This window comes from Scomber scombrus, chromosome 20 (assembly GCF_963691925.1).
Source record: "Scomber scombrus chromosome 20, fScoSco1.1, whole genome shotgun sequence".
NCBI classification, from domain to species: Eukaryota; Metazoa; Chordata; class Actinopteri; order Scombriformes; family Scombridae; genus Scomber; species Scomber scombrus.
In genome coordinates this window covers 14,095,576-14,113,852 of record NC_084989.1, presented here as the reverse complement: position 1 = coordinate 14,113,852, position 18,277 = coordinate 14,095,576, and the positions used below count along the sequence as shown (strand labels likewise).

Sequence of the window (18,277 nt, the reverse complement as noted above, 5' to 3'; positions counted from 1 at the left end):
GCAGTGTTTTGAGAACTCCTTTTACCTTCTTCTGTTGTAAATATACACGTTTTATGCTTTTAAAAGAAGGGAGGTTTTTTGTTGCCATGGCTACTCCAGGTGAGTGATATTTACATATATACATGCTTGGAGACGAGGCTTGGTTCACAAAAAAACAAAGTTGTGTGGTGAACAAGTTTACACAAAGAAGGGTCTCAAATTCTTAATCCCCTTTTAAAGACACACATAGTTAAGCTATTAGAAACACTTCTTTCACGCACACACTCAGACAGCTCTACCACCCACAGTGGACAGAACGAAAACCTGTCATATCACCCGAAACAATAAACCGCAACAGTTGACAGTTTAAAACTATGACGACGTCTTTAAGCCTGTGGAGGTGCAGTGTTGGCAGGCTTCTCCAGAAACTGGGGTTAATGTGGAAAGCTGAGCGGGCCATCGGGGAGTCACCGGGGATGAGCTGAGAAACGTAAATGGCTCTCTGGCTCCAGCTAGTCCGATGGATTCTCCATACTGGAGCAGCTGTAGATGGGTTTGGCCTGGGACACGTCCAGGAAGGTGGGTGGGAAAGGGATCTCCAGTTGGAGTCCAGTGTCCAGGGACAGGGGGTTTGGGTGGGGGTATATTAATCTGGTAATGGTCTGTCTACACCATCTCTCCTGAGCTCAGAGAGGGAGCGTGGGAGAGTTTTGATTCTCTTAATATATGAAACTATAAGTATCCTCATGTACAAATCATCCCTTTTTGATCTTTTTTTTTCTATTTTCGGCACAAAACTCCCCCCACTCCTTTCACATTATTCAGAAAATAGTGCATGAGTAGAGTACAGTCAGGAGACAGAGACATTTAGTCAGGCCATGGATTGATTAGATTTAATGATTAGGACTCGGATGGACACCCCCCCACCCACTCCCTCCCTCCCTCCCTCCCCGACCCTTCAGTCTTGCATTCCTGAACCAGAGTGTCCTCAACAGGAAGCACACAGACAATAGACTCTACATTCAGACAAATCCCAGAGCCAGAAAAACACATGATCCACGCGAGTGTCTCAATCAAATCCCTTCTGTATGGACACCTATTAGCACTAGTTCAAGTAAAATATTCCCTCTAAGACATTTCTCCATAAATGAGTACAAAAACAGGCATTAATGGGAAAAAAAAGAAATTATAAACACATACACATGTTCACTTTAATAAAAATGAAAAAGAAAAAAAACAGTCCAGCAGAGAGTGTGAGTCCAACGGAACTGAAGGAGGAAGCTCTAATGCCAGGCTGCTGCTGCTGTTGCTGCTGCTTCTATGTCAGCTGATGATGCTAGATGGGCGGCATCAGGAATCACAGGAGCAGTCAGAATTAAAAACAAGAAGAAAAACAATAAGTGGAATTTTGTGCCGCAGAGGAGGTGAGACGAGGAGGCTGTGAGATGGAGAGATATGAGGGAGGGAAAAAATGATGGGAAAGGGGGGGGTTGCAGGGTGGTGGTCCAGTTTAGGGCGAGCGTCTTGCCTCAGTGACATCACTTTGGTGTTTTGCAGTGAGGCTTCATGCTGCGATGGAACGAGGGTCTGAAGCTGGGGGTGCAGGGCTCCGGTGGTCCTCGGTCTACGCTGTCCTCGGTCTACGCTGTCCTCCCTCCCTTTCTAAGGAATTCATCTGCGCCTTTGTGTGTGTATGTGTGTGTATGTGTGTGTGTGTGTGTGTGCGTACGTGTTTATTTTGACGTCCCCCTCCCCTCCGATGTTGGCGTGTGATAACAGACTAGCTAAACCCACCTCGCAAGAGGGAGATGTGACGGAACCATGGAAGCTAACATACACACACACAAACACGCGCGGACTGACACACACATGCACACAAACACAGGAGCGCCAATGCGTGCAGACACACATGCACAGGCAGATAAAGACGCACTGGAATGCACGCACACGCACACACACACACGCTAACGCACATTAACATGAACCAAACCCAGTCTGTGGGGTATACAGATATGAGAAGCAGTCTCTGAGTTTGACTTGTCATGTCTGTGCGTGGATACGATTGCTCATGCCTGTGCAGCTTGTGTGAGTTTGAAGAATGTTTATTCCGTATAGTCGGCCTGGTCCCTTCTCTCAAGTCAGTCCTCCATGCGCCAGTGACGGCCTCCACGCCTAACCGTGACCCCCACCCCCGTACCAGGGGTCAGGTCATAGTTCCAGTAAGGCCACAGCAGGGGTCGGTCACCCGGCGTGAGGGTGTCACACAAGTCTGTCTCCGCTGTCACCTTTGACAACTGTTGCTACGGTGAGTCGAAGCCTTGATCAGGGGTGGGGCTAGAGGCTGGGGCGTTGGCGGGTGGTGTCGTAGGAGCGCACTACCTGGGACTGCGACACCACGCCGTGTTCCTCCTGAGAGAAGGCATAACCATCTGCAGAGAGAGAGAGAGAAGGGGACAAATCTCAAAGGTTGAACAGAAAAACAAAAAGTGCAATTTACTTTACTCCAGTTTTTGTTGAGACTACTACTTGAGTTGTTTGTGCTGCAGTATGAAGTTGTGCTTTTACTTCCACCACAAACTGCTGCCGCAAAATGATTCACAAAGATGGCATTTATAGGACTGGCATGTTGCTTTGCATAACTACTGTGTGATAAGGGGTTTACTTTGCTGGTCTCACCGTGTGTGTTCTTAGGCAAATATTGTGCAAATATTGTGCAAATATTGGGAACCAGGTCCTCTTTTATCAGTTGTTTCTGAGCTTCATGAGTGGAAAAAAAGAATAGAGTTGCTTACTGGTTCAAATCACTTCATGTTTGTTTTAACAAATATGTTAAACGTGTTGCTCTCCTCTTCTGTATATTTAGTTCATAATGGAAAAATATGTATTAATGTAATAAGAGTGAGTCAGTAAGTGAAACACAATTCTGTTCTCAACTCAGATGTTATTGAAGCAACTGAGAATGGTCGACATTTTATCACTTTTAAAGAATACTAGGGGGATCAATAAAGTTTTAACTTAATTATGGCCGGAAATCAGCACAACACAACTTCAAGTCCTACCCAAGACACTGTAGCGTTAAGGTTTATGTTGACTTGGATATTATATGTACGTTTGGATAAATATACTCACGTGACACAGTCTGCTGCACCGAGTTTGAGCGTCCTACACTTGAAGGCGTTTTCCTAAAGACTCTTGTCAGCAGATGGGCTCGTTCGTTTAGACTGCAGAGAAAGGAAAGGAAGAACAGTTACTCCAGAGTGGCGCCACATAAACACTCAGTTATACGGTAGGTAATTAAAGGGAGAATGTTCACTACTTGCACTACATTACAAGCTACTGTGAAATATTTTTAAAATCAGAATGCTTGGTGCTTTTTCTTCCTTTATGCTTTCAACTGCAACCAGTGGGAGGTTTGACAACTTTTGTGGCAGTCCTTCAACTTTCAAATGACGCCGAAGGATACGAGCCAAAAGTACATTTCTGCTTCAGGGATCAAAACTTATCAATTGATAATTGAGCGGTTTTAAGACCCGAAAAGTAGGTAGGAGGTAGATTTGAGTGCTTCTGACATTCAATTTAACCCAACAGAAAGTCATAAACTGCCCGCAGGGTAAGAGGACATCCACAGTAAACTATTCCTCACCACCCTCCCACTCTCTGCTCCTCTCCTCTCTTCTCCCCCTTTCCAAGAAGAAGACTGGATCCTCTGTTCTGAGACCACACGCCGTCACGGCTCCTCTCCACCCGTGACCAAAAATAACTAAGGCCTTTCCAGATATTGCACACAAATGCACGCATGCACACATACTTATTCAGTTCATATCGGTCTCTCCAGTCTCATCACCTTCACTGCAGCTATTAAAGCCACAGGTGTGGAGTGTAAAGTATTACACTAGCAATTTTATTTGACAGAATACATTTTCTGCATTTATCTGCCAATGAAGCATTAAATTCACGCAAGTGGGGTTTCCATGGTGCTTGCTCAGTGGTTTTGATATGATGATCAACAGCGTAGTTATGGACCACCGCCAGCCTCCTCAAGGACAGAATTTTGGAGCAAGCAGTTAGGAAATTTTGAAATTACTGTATGTGACTGTTGGGAACCTTCACTGAAGTGTTTGTCAAAAAAAGGGAAAAAAAATCAGGGTCTCTGAAGTTTCCTCAAGGAGTCTTTGGCCAAAGAAAATGATGTCTGTTAGATAGATGACAGTGCTGAGCGAATGATAAAAGACCAAATGGTGGCTTGACAAATAAATGAAAAGCTGGCGGATCAATACGACTTAACTTGTTCTTTCCCTTGCTGTGATGTTTCTTTCTGGCCTCCTTCTGGATTCAGAAAGGCCCAACGCTGTGCTTCGTTTGAACTCTCCCCTCGAGACTCTCCTGTACTCTACCTTTCCACCCCTTTCCCATGCCTAGCCCAGGACCTCCCCAGGAACTACAAACACAGATGTGCTCTTTTCCATTTTGCTCCATTGCCTCTATGCCCACCCCTACTTTACTCCTGTTATTCCAAATGGAGAAGACTCAAGGATTCAGTCCTGCTTCCCTGGTTTTATATGCAGGGTGAGTCCAGGACGGGGCCCTGTGTAGGGTTCAGGAGGAGCGGTGTGGTTATTCAACCTTCCCTTTCCAACCTGAAAACATACCTCAGACTTCTGCTCTAAAAAAGCTTGTCATGATAACTGACTCAAATCTATTTTTTAAGGCACGATAGAGCATCATACAACTCCATAGTGAAAAAACACTTTGTTACAAGTAAATACTACATTTGTACTTAATTAAAAGTAAGAAGTTTAGTCACCAAATTATACATAAAGTATCAAAATTAAAAAACAAAACGTAGAATTCAGTGTGTTTAATTCTTATAAATAAATTGTATTATGAGATTATTACAACTGATAAGCAACTTTTTAATGTAGTAACTGGTCGAGGTGGGTCTAATTTGAAGTACTTTATTTGCTTTTGAGTAATTTAATGTATGAAAGTATCACATTTTATTTGTTGTAAATGTTTTGTATCTGAAATCTGAACCTACAAAGTAATTCAATCTGTCAAATAAATGTGCAAGAGTAAAAAGTGTAAAAGTACCCTCTGAAATGTGGGCCATAAAATACATATCATTAAAGTACAAGTACTTAAAAAGTAAAAAAAAAAAGCTTCCCACCACTGCTGGTAAATGTTCAAACCTCTACAATTGTAACTACATATAGTATCCATACATCTCAAAACTAAACAATGCGATCATTTCTAACACAACTACTGTGACATCCACCACACACGCGAGACTAATTCACAGTGAATGAAACTACAAACTACAGTAAAACACACCAGGTCTGTGCAGCAGCTCAAATTGATCCATCTATGAGGGATTCCAAAGATGGAGAAAATGGAGAAATTTATGGACACAGGAAAAGAAAAATAGCATGTAAAAATGATTGGAAAAAAAAAAAAGGGGGAATGTCTAATAAGGGAGAGATGGAGATACGTGAGCTCAGTTAAAAGGCAAACAAGTAAAGGTCACTCCAAATCAGCTTGCAGGTCATTTAAGGTCACAGTTCACACAGTGGGACAGGTCAAACCCAGTAACTACCTCTGTGGGCACGTGACAGCTCTGCCTCTACGGGACCTCAGCCTTGGCTTCGGCCCTGTGGTAGGTGCCACCGGGGAGTCAGACATGTCAATGTTCACACATACAGAAACATGATCATATAAATGAAGATTGTGTCTTTACTAACTGTAGGAGTAGTGCGACTAGAGTGAACCTATAAAATCATCCTGTAACAAAGCATTCAGCGGACCTATGATGCTTTGCAGTGTATTGTACATACCTGCGTCCACTGGCATCCCTTAAAACAGCTGCCCCTGGGTCGATGGCTCGCGCCTCCAACTCCTGCACCTCCTCCAGAAGAGACTTCCTCACAGTGCGACGTGTGCTGCAAAGCAGGGATAAGCTCATCAGACACATAAAGGAAAGTCTGAGTGTTTAAGTTCACAGACACGTGTGATTCATAATGTAAAGTGTGCGTAAGTGTTGACACAGGCTCAATATGGGTTATGTAAACGCATTGCTTAAGTTAAATAGTGTCTGTATGGATTTCCCATGTATTTATATTAAATGTGTTTTACTTACGCGGTCCAAGCAAAGTCTTTGAGTAAACACGCAGTAGGCACCAGGACCAGGCCCAGCCAGAAGTGCCAGCACTGCATCACACTGCCAGCCTAAAATGACAACACACAGGCTCCATTTATTTTACTAGTATATTAATTCAGATTGAGTATTAAGTCACTTTTCTCTGCAGTGAGCACAGAAGCACATATGGTGAAGGCAGAGGGAAATTTGAGACAAGGCACACAGAGCCATACACAGCATTAAAAAAAATCTGAGCTGGCCAAAGTTGAAAATCCCTAATGTTAGCCAAACATATTTAAGAGCTTTCTCACAACCCGTATCTAAACCACAAACTGGATTTAACACAGTATTCCCATAACTGAAATACAATGTTCCTATGATGATAAAAGATGAAAATGTTAGTGACTAACCACCGATCCCCCCTACCTGTCTCTGCAGCTTGGCTCACTGACCTATGACCCTTATCCTCAGTTTGTCTCCAGGGATTAATCATGCATCTAACCAACGTCTGTAACCTAACCACTGTCTGTCTGTCTGTCTGCCTGTCTGTTGTCTGTCTGTCTGCTTTGCGTCTTACTCCCACACATCTCTTTCTCCCTTGGTTCCCTCCAATCTCACTCTTTCACAACTTCCTGTCATTTTGTGGCTGTATCTACTGTTGCTTGTCCTCGCCTGTTACTTTAAATCCCTCAATTTTTGCCTTTATTACTCACCGTCTCCCCTTTGGTTATCTTTGGTGTTTCACAAGCCTGAGGCTTAGACTTTAAGCGTGAACTTTTAAGTCAATAGTCACAAACACCTTCATGCACCGTGACGTCCCTAATTTCAATTTTATTGCCCGTATCATGGGTTTCCTATGTCCTGTGTTTGGATCCAGAGATATAGAGACAATCTCATTCCCAAAGGAAGAGGCAACAAGGAGATTTAATTGGAAAACCATTAGGAAACATCCTCTCCAGCAGCTGGAATCACAACCACAGCACAGACAATCCAAATGGACTCACACATCCACTACATCTGTCTCTGTGTGACAAACATCTACATGCAGATGCACACAGTTCATTTTTACAACACTGGACACGGATTATATCACATGGTCTTTATACACTGTCAGTATAGAGGCATGCTAAATGATTTTCTCTGCTTTGTTATAATCATAAAAACAGACTGCGGGTCTCTCCACCACTCTATCATCGACACAAATCACACATAGCTGGACACACATGCATTAATTTCACAAACTCGCACACAGTTATTCTGAGCAAGACTCTACAACTCTTTTCCATCCCCTGTCCCCCATGGACAGATGGAAATATAGATAGAGGGAGCAGGGGAAATAAGAGAGGTAATAGGGTAGTTAGGGGGGGATGATGGTGGGATGGGGGAGCCCGTTGAGTGTCTCTGACCATTCCCCAGTTAGACTGAGCAGCTGCAAAGATATTTGACCGCATTCCTGATTTCTGACACAAATTGAATTAATGGGCTGAGGGGAGTTGAGACGGCCCTATTCCCTTCCCCTTTCGAGACTCTCTACCCACTCAGTGGGGCACCTCAGCTCAACCCTCTCTTTATCCCTAAACTCTAAAATGAGTCTCTCAATCAAGGGGTCCCCACGTACACTCTCCTCACCCCCACTGGACCCTAATCACCACTGGCAGCAGCCCACCCTCTTGAGTCAACACCTCCACAGAGGGCAGTAAAAGACCGGGGCTCGGGTGACACGCAGCAGGTGCGGGGAGCCTGGTGAGAGGGGCTGCCGGGGCATAAATCTCCCCCTGGGGCTCCAGCAGTGCCGACGTGGAACACCCAAGAGGTGAGTCTCATAGGCGCCATGTATTGGCAACCAAGAAGGGAGGGGCAGGTGATGGAGGTTGCAGAAAAGAGATGTAGGAGGAAGGGCTATTTTAACCTCCTTTACCCCCTGTTACCGAAATGACTGACACATGTTTACAGAGAGGTGACTTGCCTGGCCCAGCATGTCGGGGGCGATGGGGATGGAGGGCCAGATGGCGGAGTAGACAGCGAAGAAGAGCATCCAGAGAATCATGCTTCCCCATACTGCCAGGTGGGAAAACTACAACAGTCAGGGAGAGAAAGAAGGAGGAAGAAGGAGGAGGGTGAAGATAAAGCAGTGAGCCAGAGAGTAGGAGTTCATGGGAGGATGGCGATTAAGAGACAAAAAAGAGAGACAGAGTCAGGTCAAATAGTTTACATACAGCTCATCCGAATATAGACAACCTTTCCCTCCCTCCTTCGCCTGTCTTCGTCCCTCTCTCTGTGATGTGCTGTAAGGGGACACTGTGTGAATTCCAGTGGGACCCTGCTTCATTACTGTCAGGCTGTTGTGTGGACAGCTGAATGGACAAAGGTGTCAGCGCCCTTCTGTCCATCCTGCCAATCTCTCTCTTTTTCTCCAACAGTAGCCAAAATCACGTCGTCATCATTGTCTGAGCTGCTGTTGTCTTAAACTGTACGTCCAACTCTGATTACATTGCACCAGCACAAACTAAAATTTAACGCTCAAAATCTTAGTTTTGTTTATTTATTCTTAAAATATTTACTTGTCAAAATAATCATTTTGCATTTTACTGAGACAAAGTTCATGAATGGCTGTTTAAGTTCTGCCTGCATGCACTGCAGCCATCTAATATTAGAAGTTCTTTTTCTTATCAGAAGACATCTGGTATGTATTTATTGTCCGGCAGATTTTGATGGTAAACAGCAGGCTTTTCATAAATGTTAACATTACCAGGGTGAGTGAGGTCTTATTGCTCTTACTCGTACTGGCTGTTGATAGTTGGGGACACAGGTCATTTCTCAATAAGTGCACGAGCCAACTTTGTGTAGTCTGGGTTTTAGTGTTATTATTACTGGCGGGTGCCATTTCATCCTAGAATTTTATGCAGCAGTCAGAGCTGAACGACATTGTAGCACGCAGTAATAAAAGTTAAGGCTGGAAACATGAGGACCTTTTTACTAATACTACGAAATTTACCTTAACAAGTAAGCAGGCTGTTTTTATTAAATTCTCAATAGTAACAATGTTAACATACTGAATAAGGAACCGTGACATTATGCTGCCCGCGTCCTCCACTGTGTAAATGGGGAGCCTGAAATTCGTATTAATAGCCTATATACATTTCAATTTCTGACACTAGCCATATATTGAGTGAAAAATACATTTCTCATGACTTGAATTTAACATTCTTAGAAAGGAATGAAGACATCTGGTCTCCAAGTTAACTATCTTAAATTAAATCTGTTTCGCTCCTCTATTTCTGTATTTACTATTCTTCTAACAGATGGTAATCTCCCTGTTTTCCTCCTTTGTCTGAACAGTAATGACGTCTATTCATTCTTTTCAGCTTCTTTCATTTCATTAATTTAATCAACATTTAAACATTTTTCAGGGTCCTTTCTCAGTGGATTAGTTTAAAATATTGGGAGCTATGGAAAAAAAATTAAATAAATCAGTTACAAGTGAACTGGTTGGCTGAAGAGGTGCAAGCGACTGCAGTTTGAGAAACCTCAAACCTTCGCCACAAGATCAAGGTACACCACATCTTTTCCCATGGAGTCCCTGACTATGAAGCATTTATACCAGGTTATATGAAAACCTCATGAATATGAAACCCCCCCCCCTCTTTATTTATCAACGGTTGAGTAAAGTACAGTACATGTGGTGTGGAGTATTAGAGTGTGTTAATGTTCCTACCCTGGTCCAAGCGGTGGTCTCCATTCCAGCTTTGAGACATACTGTAACTACCACATACTACACACACACAGGGGAGCGGGCGGGCAAATAAATTAAAAAAAACACAGAGAAACAGGATTAGTTCACTGGCAACTGTGGAGATAATAAACATTAATGTTATATAGTAAACTCAGCAATGTCTGTTAAAAAACACCCAGGACCCCCACTGTAAGTCTACACACACCCACACATGCAACACAACAAATAAACACTGATATTCACTTGTGACTGTGGGGAGTAAAATGATAGTGGGAATGTGAGATGGAGAAGTGAACAGAGAGGAGACGGATGAGTGCTGGGAGGAGACAGCCTGGCTAGACGAGACTAGATTGACTGGCTCTGAGGAAGCAACACAGTAATGGTGTGTACACAAATACTGTGCATATTCAAAAAATGCACATAACTAAATGCCAAAAGGCACAGAAATAAAAACATGACAAAAAAAAAAAAGCCACACACACACACGTCGAAAATAAAAGTAATATGCTTACTGTGTAAACCATATTTCCAACAAACAGGTAGTCATTTCCCTGACCGTTACTGAAAGGAGAGTCTGTGGAGAACACACACAAACACACCGATGCCTCATGACAAAGTCTTAACCACCAGAATTAGCTGAATGTGGAGGAGTTACTCAGGCGAGTCACTCACCGTGCTCTAACATTTTGAGCGGAAACCAAAAGAGAATAATTGAGTGAATCAGTGCGTTGATACAGTGGCCCCAAAACACCTGAGAAGAAGAGAAGCAGAGAGAAAAGAGTGGAAACAAGTCAGTGCAAACTAATGCCAAAGCACACATATATGCCCCCACACTCATAAAAACATACAAAAACAGCAATTCCTCACAGTAACACACAACTTTTACTGTGTTCTTGCCATCAAAAGTGCCCTCCTGTACACACACATTTACGCACACTTGTACACATACAGTAGGTTGGGTTGCTGCTGTACCCTCTAAAATGAAAGACTTCCTTATTCTGGCTCTATGAATCTCATTAGGGTTGCCATGGAAATATCCAAGTCTCCATGCCACTCTTATTTACTTGCTGGCGCACCAAACAAACAGCAGGCATCACTCGTCAATCCAACAGACAAGGCATTACAAGTCAAATACAGAGCTTTAAGTTTAGATGCAACACGTGGTTTGTATGTGTGGGCATGTACCTTTGTGTTGAAGCCTTCTGCATTCTGGGTGATTCGGTAGAGCTGCGGGAACCGGAGCATGTTCTGCTGGCTGCACGGCCGGTCAACTATCCCCAGAGTGAACGGAGGCAGTGCAGTAAATATCTGGAACACACATGTACACACACACACACAGCAATTAAAACCCCCCAGAACACTGTGCATACATAAACACGTATGCTTTTACTGTCATAGACTGACGGCAATAAAAGGAAAATCCATAACTTTTTGAAAACGGGGAGCCTGAAGGCATCAGCAGCCAGACGTTAAAGCACTCACAGCAGTCACCAAAACACAGAAAAACACTCTCTCTCACACAGACATGCATACAAACGTCTCTGGCATGCAGAGAAAAGCGGTGATAACAACACAAAGTAGAGTGAGATTGATTGACAGATAGGTAGAGAGCGAGAGACAGCACTTGACATCCAGGAAAACAGGGAGGGGCGACAAGATTGAGGGAGGGAGAGAGTGGAGAAATGGAAAAATGTGAGACAGTTGGAGAGGGAGCGGGGGCGGATACTCACCACGTTGTAGAGGCCTATACACCAGCGCTCAAACAGGATCTGGCCAGAGAACCCGTTCACAAAGGCAAACCAGAGCTGGAACACAAAGAGAGGGATGAGAGGGGATGAGAGGAACAATAACGGAGGGTAAAGCTGCCTTAGGGAGGTACTGATAGTCGAAGCAGCAGGGAGTGATGGCCAAATTTTAGCCGGTGCTCACAATTGATACGGACACACGACTTAAATAAACTTAAGCTCGAACGGTAACAGTCACTTGTAGTCACTTTCAGGAAAGAAGTTTTGTTCATAAGTTAAGATTAATGGATCTCAATGAAAGGTTACCTCAGTTTACAAAACTTAAGACTTTATGATGTGAAAGAGCCTCTGAGCAAAAGCTTTCCGATAATCTTCATGCATCTGTGAGACTAACGGGAAACTCATTTCCAACATGTTCACCCCCTTGAATAAAAAGTAACAAAAAAAATCTCTGATCAAATAAAATGTGGTCATAAGTTCAAAAGCTTATGACATTTAGCTGGTGAAAGAAAGAGGCAGAGAAGAGATAGTGGTATCATTTATCTACAGTGATTATTCCGAAGCGTATATTGATTTTTAGATATGAAATGTGCTAGTAGAGTCGTTACACTTCCTGTAGCTCTGTGCTTGTTGGCACTCAGGATGCATTCCAAACTCAGGTTGTGGCTGGCGCTAAAACCACTTTCAGACTTTATGGAAGTTAATTTACCAAAACACAGTGTCTAAATGTGACTGGCCTGGGGTAAACCTCCATCACACACACAAAGAGCAGACACAATCTGATCTTAGGGCAGATAGAGAAAATGTTTGGGGCCGCTGGTGGGTGTTGTAGCATTCCTGGAGCATACAGTGGAGCAAACAGCCTAGGGGTGAGGTCAGACACACACACACACACACACACACACACACACACACACACACACACACACACACACACACACACACACACACACACACACACACACACACACACACACACACACACACACACACACACACACACACACACACACACACACACACACACACACCCATCCCCCTTATTCTGTCTCCACTAAGTGGACAGAGACAGTCTCTAACCTTTGGCCTAGAGTGCTCTGCAGGAAGCCAATCATGTGAGATAATCATGGAAAGTCACACTTACACACACACACACACACACACACACAGGGACAGAGCGGTGGTGTGAGCAGGACAGTAGGCTACAGGCGGTGGCTCTCATGAGGACCTGCACCTGCTGGCATTCTTAATGTCAGACAGAGGGTGAGGGGTGAGGGGTGAGGGTTGAGGGGCGAGGGGGGGAGGTGGAGCACAGCTGACAAATACCCCTCATAACAGGCAGGCCAGGGCTGCAGTGTGCCCCCTCATCTCACACACACACACACACACACACACACACACACACACACACACACACACACACACACACACACACACACACACACACACACACACACACACACACACACACACACACACACACACACACACACACACACACACACACACACACACACACACACACACACACACACACACACACACACACACACACACACACACACACACACACACACACACACACACACAAAACTGTCGAACCCTCGGAGCCAAGGTCTCATCACTGCTGATCTAAACACACTTCACTCTTTTTCTATGCATGTGTGTGTGTGTGTGTGCAATAGAGACAGAAAGCAGACACCAGAAGGGCACCTCGTCCATCATTGTCAGCCATGTCGACAAACAGCTGCAAAACGTCTCTGTTAATGTAACTGTGTCTGTGTGTGTGTGTGTGTGTGTGTGAGTGAGTGAAACAGAGATGGTGAGGCACGTACCTCTATTATATAGAGGACCACATTCTTATAGAAACAGTAGAGGATGCACTTGGTGACACGGTTGTAGCTCCACGCCCCGTGGACCAATAGCAGCTTCTCTAGGTAGGAGAACTGCCAATCAAAGACATAAAGAGGAATCAGAGAAACATTCACATAATTAGAGAAAAGAGTAAGACGGACAGAGAACAGAAAGGATATCAAGAACGTGACTGGAAAAAGAGAAAGTTGAGGAAAGAGAAGGCTCACTGATAGAGAAGTTATGCAAGATGCCCATGGGCTCAGAGATAAACAAACAAAGTGACACAATGCGTAAGACAGAGACAAAATTTGTAGCATTTTCAGCGATGCGTTGCTATTTATTTCAGCTGTCAGCATTCACACGCATTTTCCGCAGGAAATTCATTTAATAGTTTTCTTTTAGTTGTAATTTTACTCACAAATGATGATTATTTTCATTTTACATTTAACATGTAATCAATTCAATTTAATTCAAATCAATTTGTTTAGTCTATTAAAAGTCATACATATATAATAATATATAAAAATAGTGAAATATGTCCCATCAAAGTTTCATAGAGCCCATGGTGACATTTTCAAATTGTTTGGTTTGTGCAACAATGCAGAACCTAAACACATTTAACTTCTTATTATTATATAAAACAGACTAAAGCAGCAAATTTGAGAATCTAAAAACAGAGAGTATTTGGCATTTTTCATTTATAAATGCTGTGATGTTTTTCTGTATACTGTAAACAAAGCAATAAATTGGGAACTATGAGCTGTTTTTACTGAATGTCAATCTGAATTGGGAAACAAAACAAACAGCCAGAGCAGCATGAAATGTTAAAGAGTATTATTCTGTTAAGTAACAAATATTTACATTTCTAAAATGTACTGATATGAAATGAGGATGTATTCCTTTTCAGTTTTATATAAACTACTGAACTAAATCAAAACAGAAAAAGGATATTTTTACCATTTTTCTTGCAGTTTTTCCTTCCTTCTAAGCAAACAAACATTTGCTAAAAGCTTTGTGTTTGTAAAGATAAACTGATACTTGAGAGACCCCGGTAAGTAAATTCTCCTTTAAGTCATCCCCCTCCAGGGAGGTCAAAGATCAGGACCAAGTGAACAGGGAGCAGGTTTGGATTCAGTGTCTTGCCTTAAGACACATAAGCAGTATAGACAACCAAACTGGTATCCATTATCTACACATGCATCTAAAGCCTGTAACATATTTATAAGACCATAACCATGCATCTGAAAGTATGCGTTCTGTCTCACAACACTGTCTGCATCCCACCTGTGCTATGGAGTAGTCAGAGGAGTTGGTGGCCTGCATTCCCTCGTTGCCGCTGATTCCCACTCCGACGTGCGCCGTTTGAATCATGCCCACGTCGTTTGCGCCGTCGCCTATCGCCAGTGTGATGGCTTTCACATGTTTCTTCACCATATCCACAATCTCTGACTTCTGCAGTGGAGATACTCTGTAGAAAAAGAGGAGATAGATACAGTAGATATGGCTGGTTGATATTAAGTGTATACAGCTGTCGGAAAATTGGAGGTGGAGAAGAGAGGGGAAGATAAAAGAGTGCCGTGAGAGAGAAAGAAGTACATTTGGAAACAGAAGAAAGACAGAATAGAGTCTGGGAAAAAATAAAAGTAAGAGTGGGAAACAGTTGAAAGGGAAAAATAAAGAGATGGATGCAGAGCTGGCAGAAACGCACACTCACACACACACACACACACACACACATATACTGCAGGGCTCTGTTTACCGCTCTTCAGTGGGTATTAGGAAACAATGATTCACTGTTCTGCTAATAAGACTGGGTAGCTCATGTTTGATGTGTTTTTATATGTGTGTGTTCGTGCATGCCTGCATACATCTGAATGTGCCTCAGTGTGTATGTGTGAGTGTGTGTGTTCAGGGAGCTTCCAGTGGTACTCCACCCTCTTGACCTGTATCACTGATCCTCTCTCTATAACCGGTTCTGTCTCTTCACTGACAATGAGGGACTCAGAGAGGCTCGATTACAGATGCTTCCCTCAGGGCCGCTGCGTTTGCTAAAGTACTATGGATACTTTTCATTTTATGGGGCCATGCGTTGCATCTGTGAACAAATGAAACCAAAGGACGAGGTGACTGGCAGCCTCTATCCTCACACACTAGGGTTTTGATTGCCATTTTTCCATCAATCCTTCACTTCTGCCTTCTGAGAAACTGTAGAAGCTTTCAAATTAGCGGGGGCTCAAAAAAAAGGAAAATCCAGTGCAGAGGCTGGTAGAAAAAAAAGTGCCATTCATCTTATTCTTGGTCTTTATAATGCTAATTTAAAAGATCAAAGTTTTTTTTTTATTTCATGTGAAGGGGACTATTTTCTTCATTTCATTTTGTCTAATTGTAACAATCTTTCTCAGTGGATAGAGTACGCCCAGTTGTCAGAAAATTTAGATTAAACAGTAGATTTTCATTGTTTAAAGCACATTATTGACTTCTCGACCATATTGGCTTTAAAGTTGAGATTGTAAATTGGCAATGCGAACAGTAGTTTGAACGTCAATCTCATCTCATCACAAGGCCCATTTAGTAGATATTCTGGAGCTTTTGATTGTACCACATTATTCATTATATGTAAGAAAGCCATCTTGTTTTTCGTGTGCATTTGTTCACTAGATTTAGGATATATTTGTATAGTCCAAATTTCAGCTTTGGATAATAGCTCATTTTAGAAAGATATCAGGGAGTAATTAAGCTTGATTGGTAGGAATGTAATGAAGTTAAGACTGTGTGAGAGAAATCCAGCACCGCACACTGTGAGACACTGTGGGACTGGGCTTGAATATGTCTTCATGTCTGTTTTGAAAACATGCTTTGTATGAGGAGGCGTTCCTACTGCTTTTCTTTCATATGCGCATAGCTTAAGTGAGTCTTGTTCCTACTACCTGCAAACCTGTACAGTGAAAACAAATATGTCTACAAAAGAGGAGACATGGGAGAAAGCGGATACTGATACTGGGATTAAACTTGTATAACAAAAAGAGTCATGATTCCCACAGTGCAGGAGTTGTAACTGGTGTGGCTTATGTGTAGTATCAGTGACACAAGCTGTTAGTGCCAAATGCTTTAGTTACAATTTACATTATATTAAGTTTTTCATTAAATTCATACATTTTAACATTATTTGGAGGTAGAGTGGGGGCTACAGGAGGAGGGGGAGTGGGGATTTTCCCCCTCAAAGTACTACTGTAGCTTTAACAGTTAACTATCGGGTAGCAGAAAGTACTTACTCAACAATGTGCCACTTGCCTACTGGCTACTTAAGAGATAAACCATAATCCCGATATTAAATATTTGTATTACACTTCTCTGATTATAATAATTACCTAAGCTGCAGTGATGTATTAGGTGATAATAATTTGTGTATCAAAACTGGAATACCCGTTCTAAGTGTGGCCTGTACTTCAAACAGTTCCTTGAAAGAGGAGGAGTCACATTCACAATGACTGTTTCTGTTTCTATGTCAAGTTCAGCTCTTGCTTCTGAAATGCAGTATTAGCATGTTCGTCAAAGCTTTGATAATAAAATAAAATAAAATAAAATCCTCCACCCCTGTGGGAGCCATCACATGCATGCATATTGCAATATCATGATTTTGATGAAGATATGACAAAATCATGAGCAGATGTATAAACCTTCATACACACACACACACACACACACATCCGACTGGAAACCCACAGGTCATAAAGATGGTCTATCTTCTGTGAATATGTAAGTAGGATCATTTCCCGGTCAAGCTGAAATCACAGAGCTGGGTGGTCTGCTTAGTATTCGTACACAGGCGCGCGCAAAAAACACACAAATTTACACACATGCTCCAAAACACACACACGTACACATTTCCCGCCCCACACCGCACACCATGGGAGATTTGAAGGGGAAAACCTCAGAGAGAGTCTTGGCCTCTGTAGTCGTTGCTGAAGGATGGGATCAACCTCTGCTCTTTGTTTTTCCTGTTTCTGTGTCTGAAGTGTGTGTCTCTCGGCCTCCGACCACAAATCTCTCTTTATCTCTCTCTCTGTCTCGCTCTACCTTTCCTCTAAACACTGCTAACAGTGTCTGGCGTTTGGGGAGATGAAAGGTGCTCTTCACGGTGGAACTCAGCAGAAAATAAGCAGCCGCTAAGTCCTCCTATAAACAAACGCGCAGTGAAGTCAGGAACCCATATGGGTGCAACTGGCTCTGTAGCCCCTGAGACACACACACACACACACACACACACACACACACACACACACACACACACACACACACACACACACACACACACACACACACACACACACACACACACACACACACACACACACACACACACACACACACACACACACACACACACACACACACACACACACACACACACACACACACACTTTCTCGCACTGTGAACCCTCGCACACATAATGTAGGTGCAGCATTATCTCACCAACACCTCTATACTTTAAAGTCAAAGCTACAGCTCAATAAGGCACCAGGTTAATGCCGTTTTGGCAAGGATGCACATCGGCTCCCAACAGGAATCACCTTCGGAGGGGTTATCAACGTTTAGTTTGAGACCCCCCAAGAGGCTCCTAGATAAATCATCAGGATAGGAAAATATTAAATTCTGCTACAAAATAACGTTTATTTGAACTTTACTTATGAAATACTGGCTAGCTTCACCTCATCAAACCTTACAATTATTCAAATGAAATAGTGCGAGTGGCTCAGTTGAGGTCAAATAAACTGCTCCAATCACACAAATATAAACTTTGTATTCATTTATTTTAAGGGATCAAAAACCTA

At 42.9% G+C, this 18,277-nt stretch overlaps 1 protein-coding gene across 4 annotated transcripts in view; it reads right to left on the bottom strand.

The window, feature by feature from the left end:
* Window position 1: 1 nt before the first annotated feature.
* Window positions 2-18,277, bottom strand: part of atp8a2 (ATPase phospholipid transporting 8A2) — a 50,277-nt gene continuing 32,001 nt past the window's right edge. For all 4 annotated transcript variants that reach the window (XM_062441217.1, XM_062441218.1, XM_062441219.1 and 1 more), the window contains 12 exons: window positions 14,729-14,912; window positions 13,426-13,536; window positions 11,576-11,650; window positions 11,031-11,153; window positions 10,518-10,596; window positions 10,358-10,419; window positions 9,828-9,884; window positions 8,079-8,186; window positions 6,113-6,201; window positions 5,811-5,915; window positions 3,109-3,200; window positions 2-2,408 (listed from right to left, as the gene is read on the bottom strand). In XM_062441217.1, the coding sequence (XP_062297201.1) occupies window positions 2,314-2,408; window positions 3,109-3,200; window positions 5,811-5,915; window positions 6,113-6,201; window positions 8,079-8,186; window positions 9,828-9,884; window positions 10,358-10,419; window positions 10,518-10,596; window positions 11,031-11,153; window positions 11,576-11,650; window positions 13,426-13,536; window positions 14,729-14,912 (1,180 nt within the window). In that variant the 3' untranslated portion in view covers window positions 2-2,313. The remainder of the gene's footprint in view (window positions 2,409-3,108; window positions 3,201-5,810; window positions 5,916-6,112; window positions 6,202-8,078; window positions 8,187-9,827; window positions 9,885-10,357; window positions 10,420-10,517; window positions 10,597-11,030; window positions 11,154-11,575; window positions 11,651-13,425; window positions 13,537-14,728; window positions 14,913-18,277) is intronic.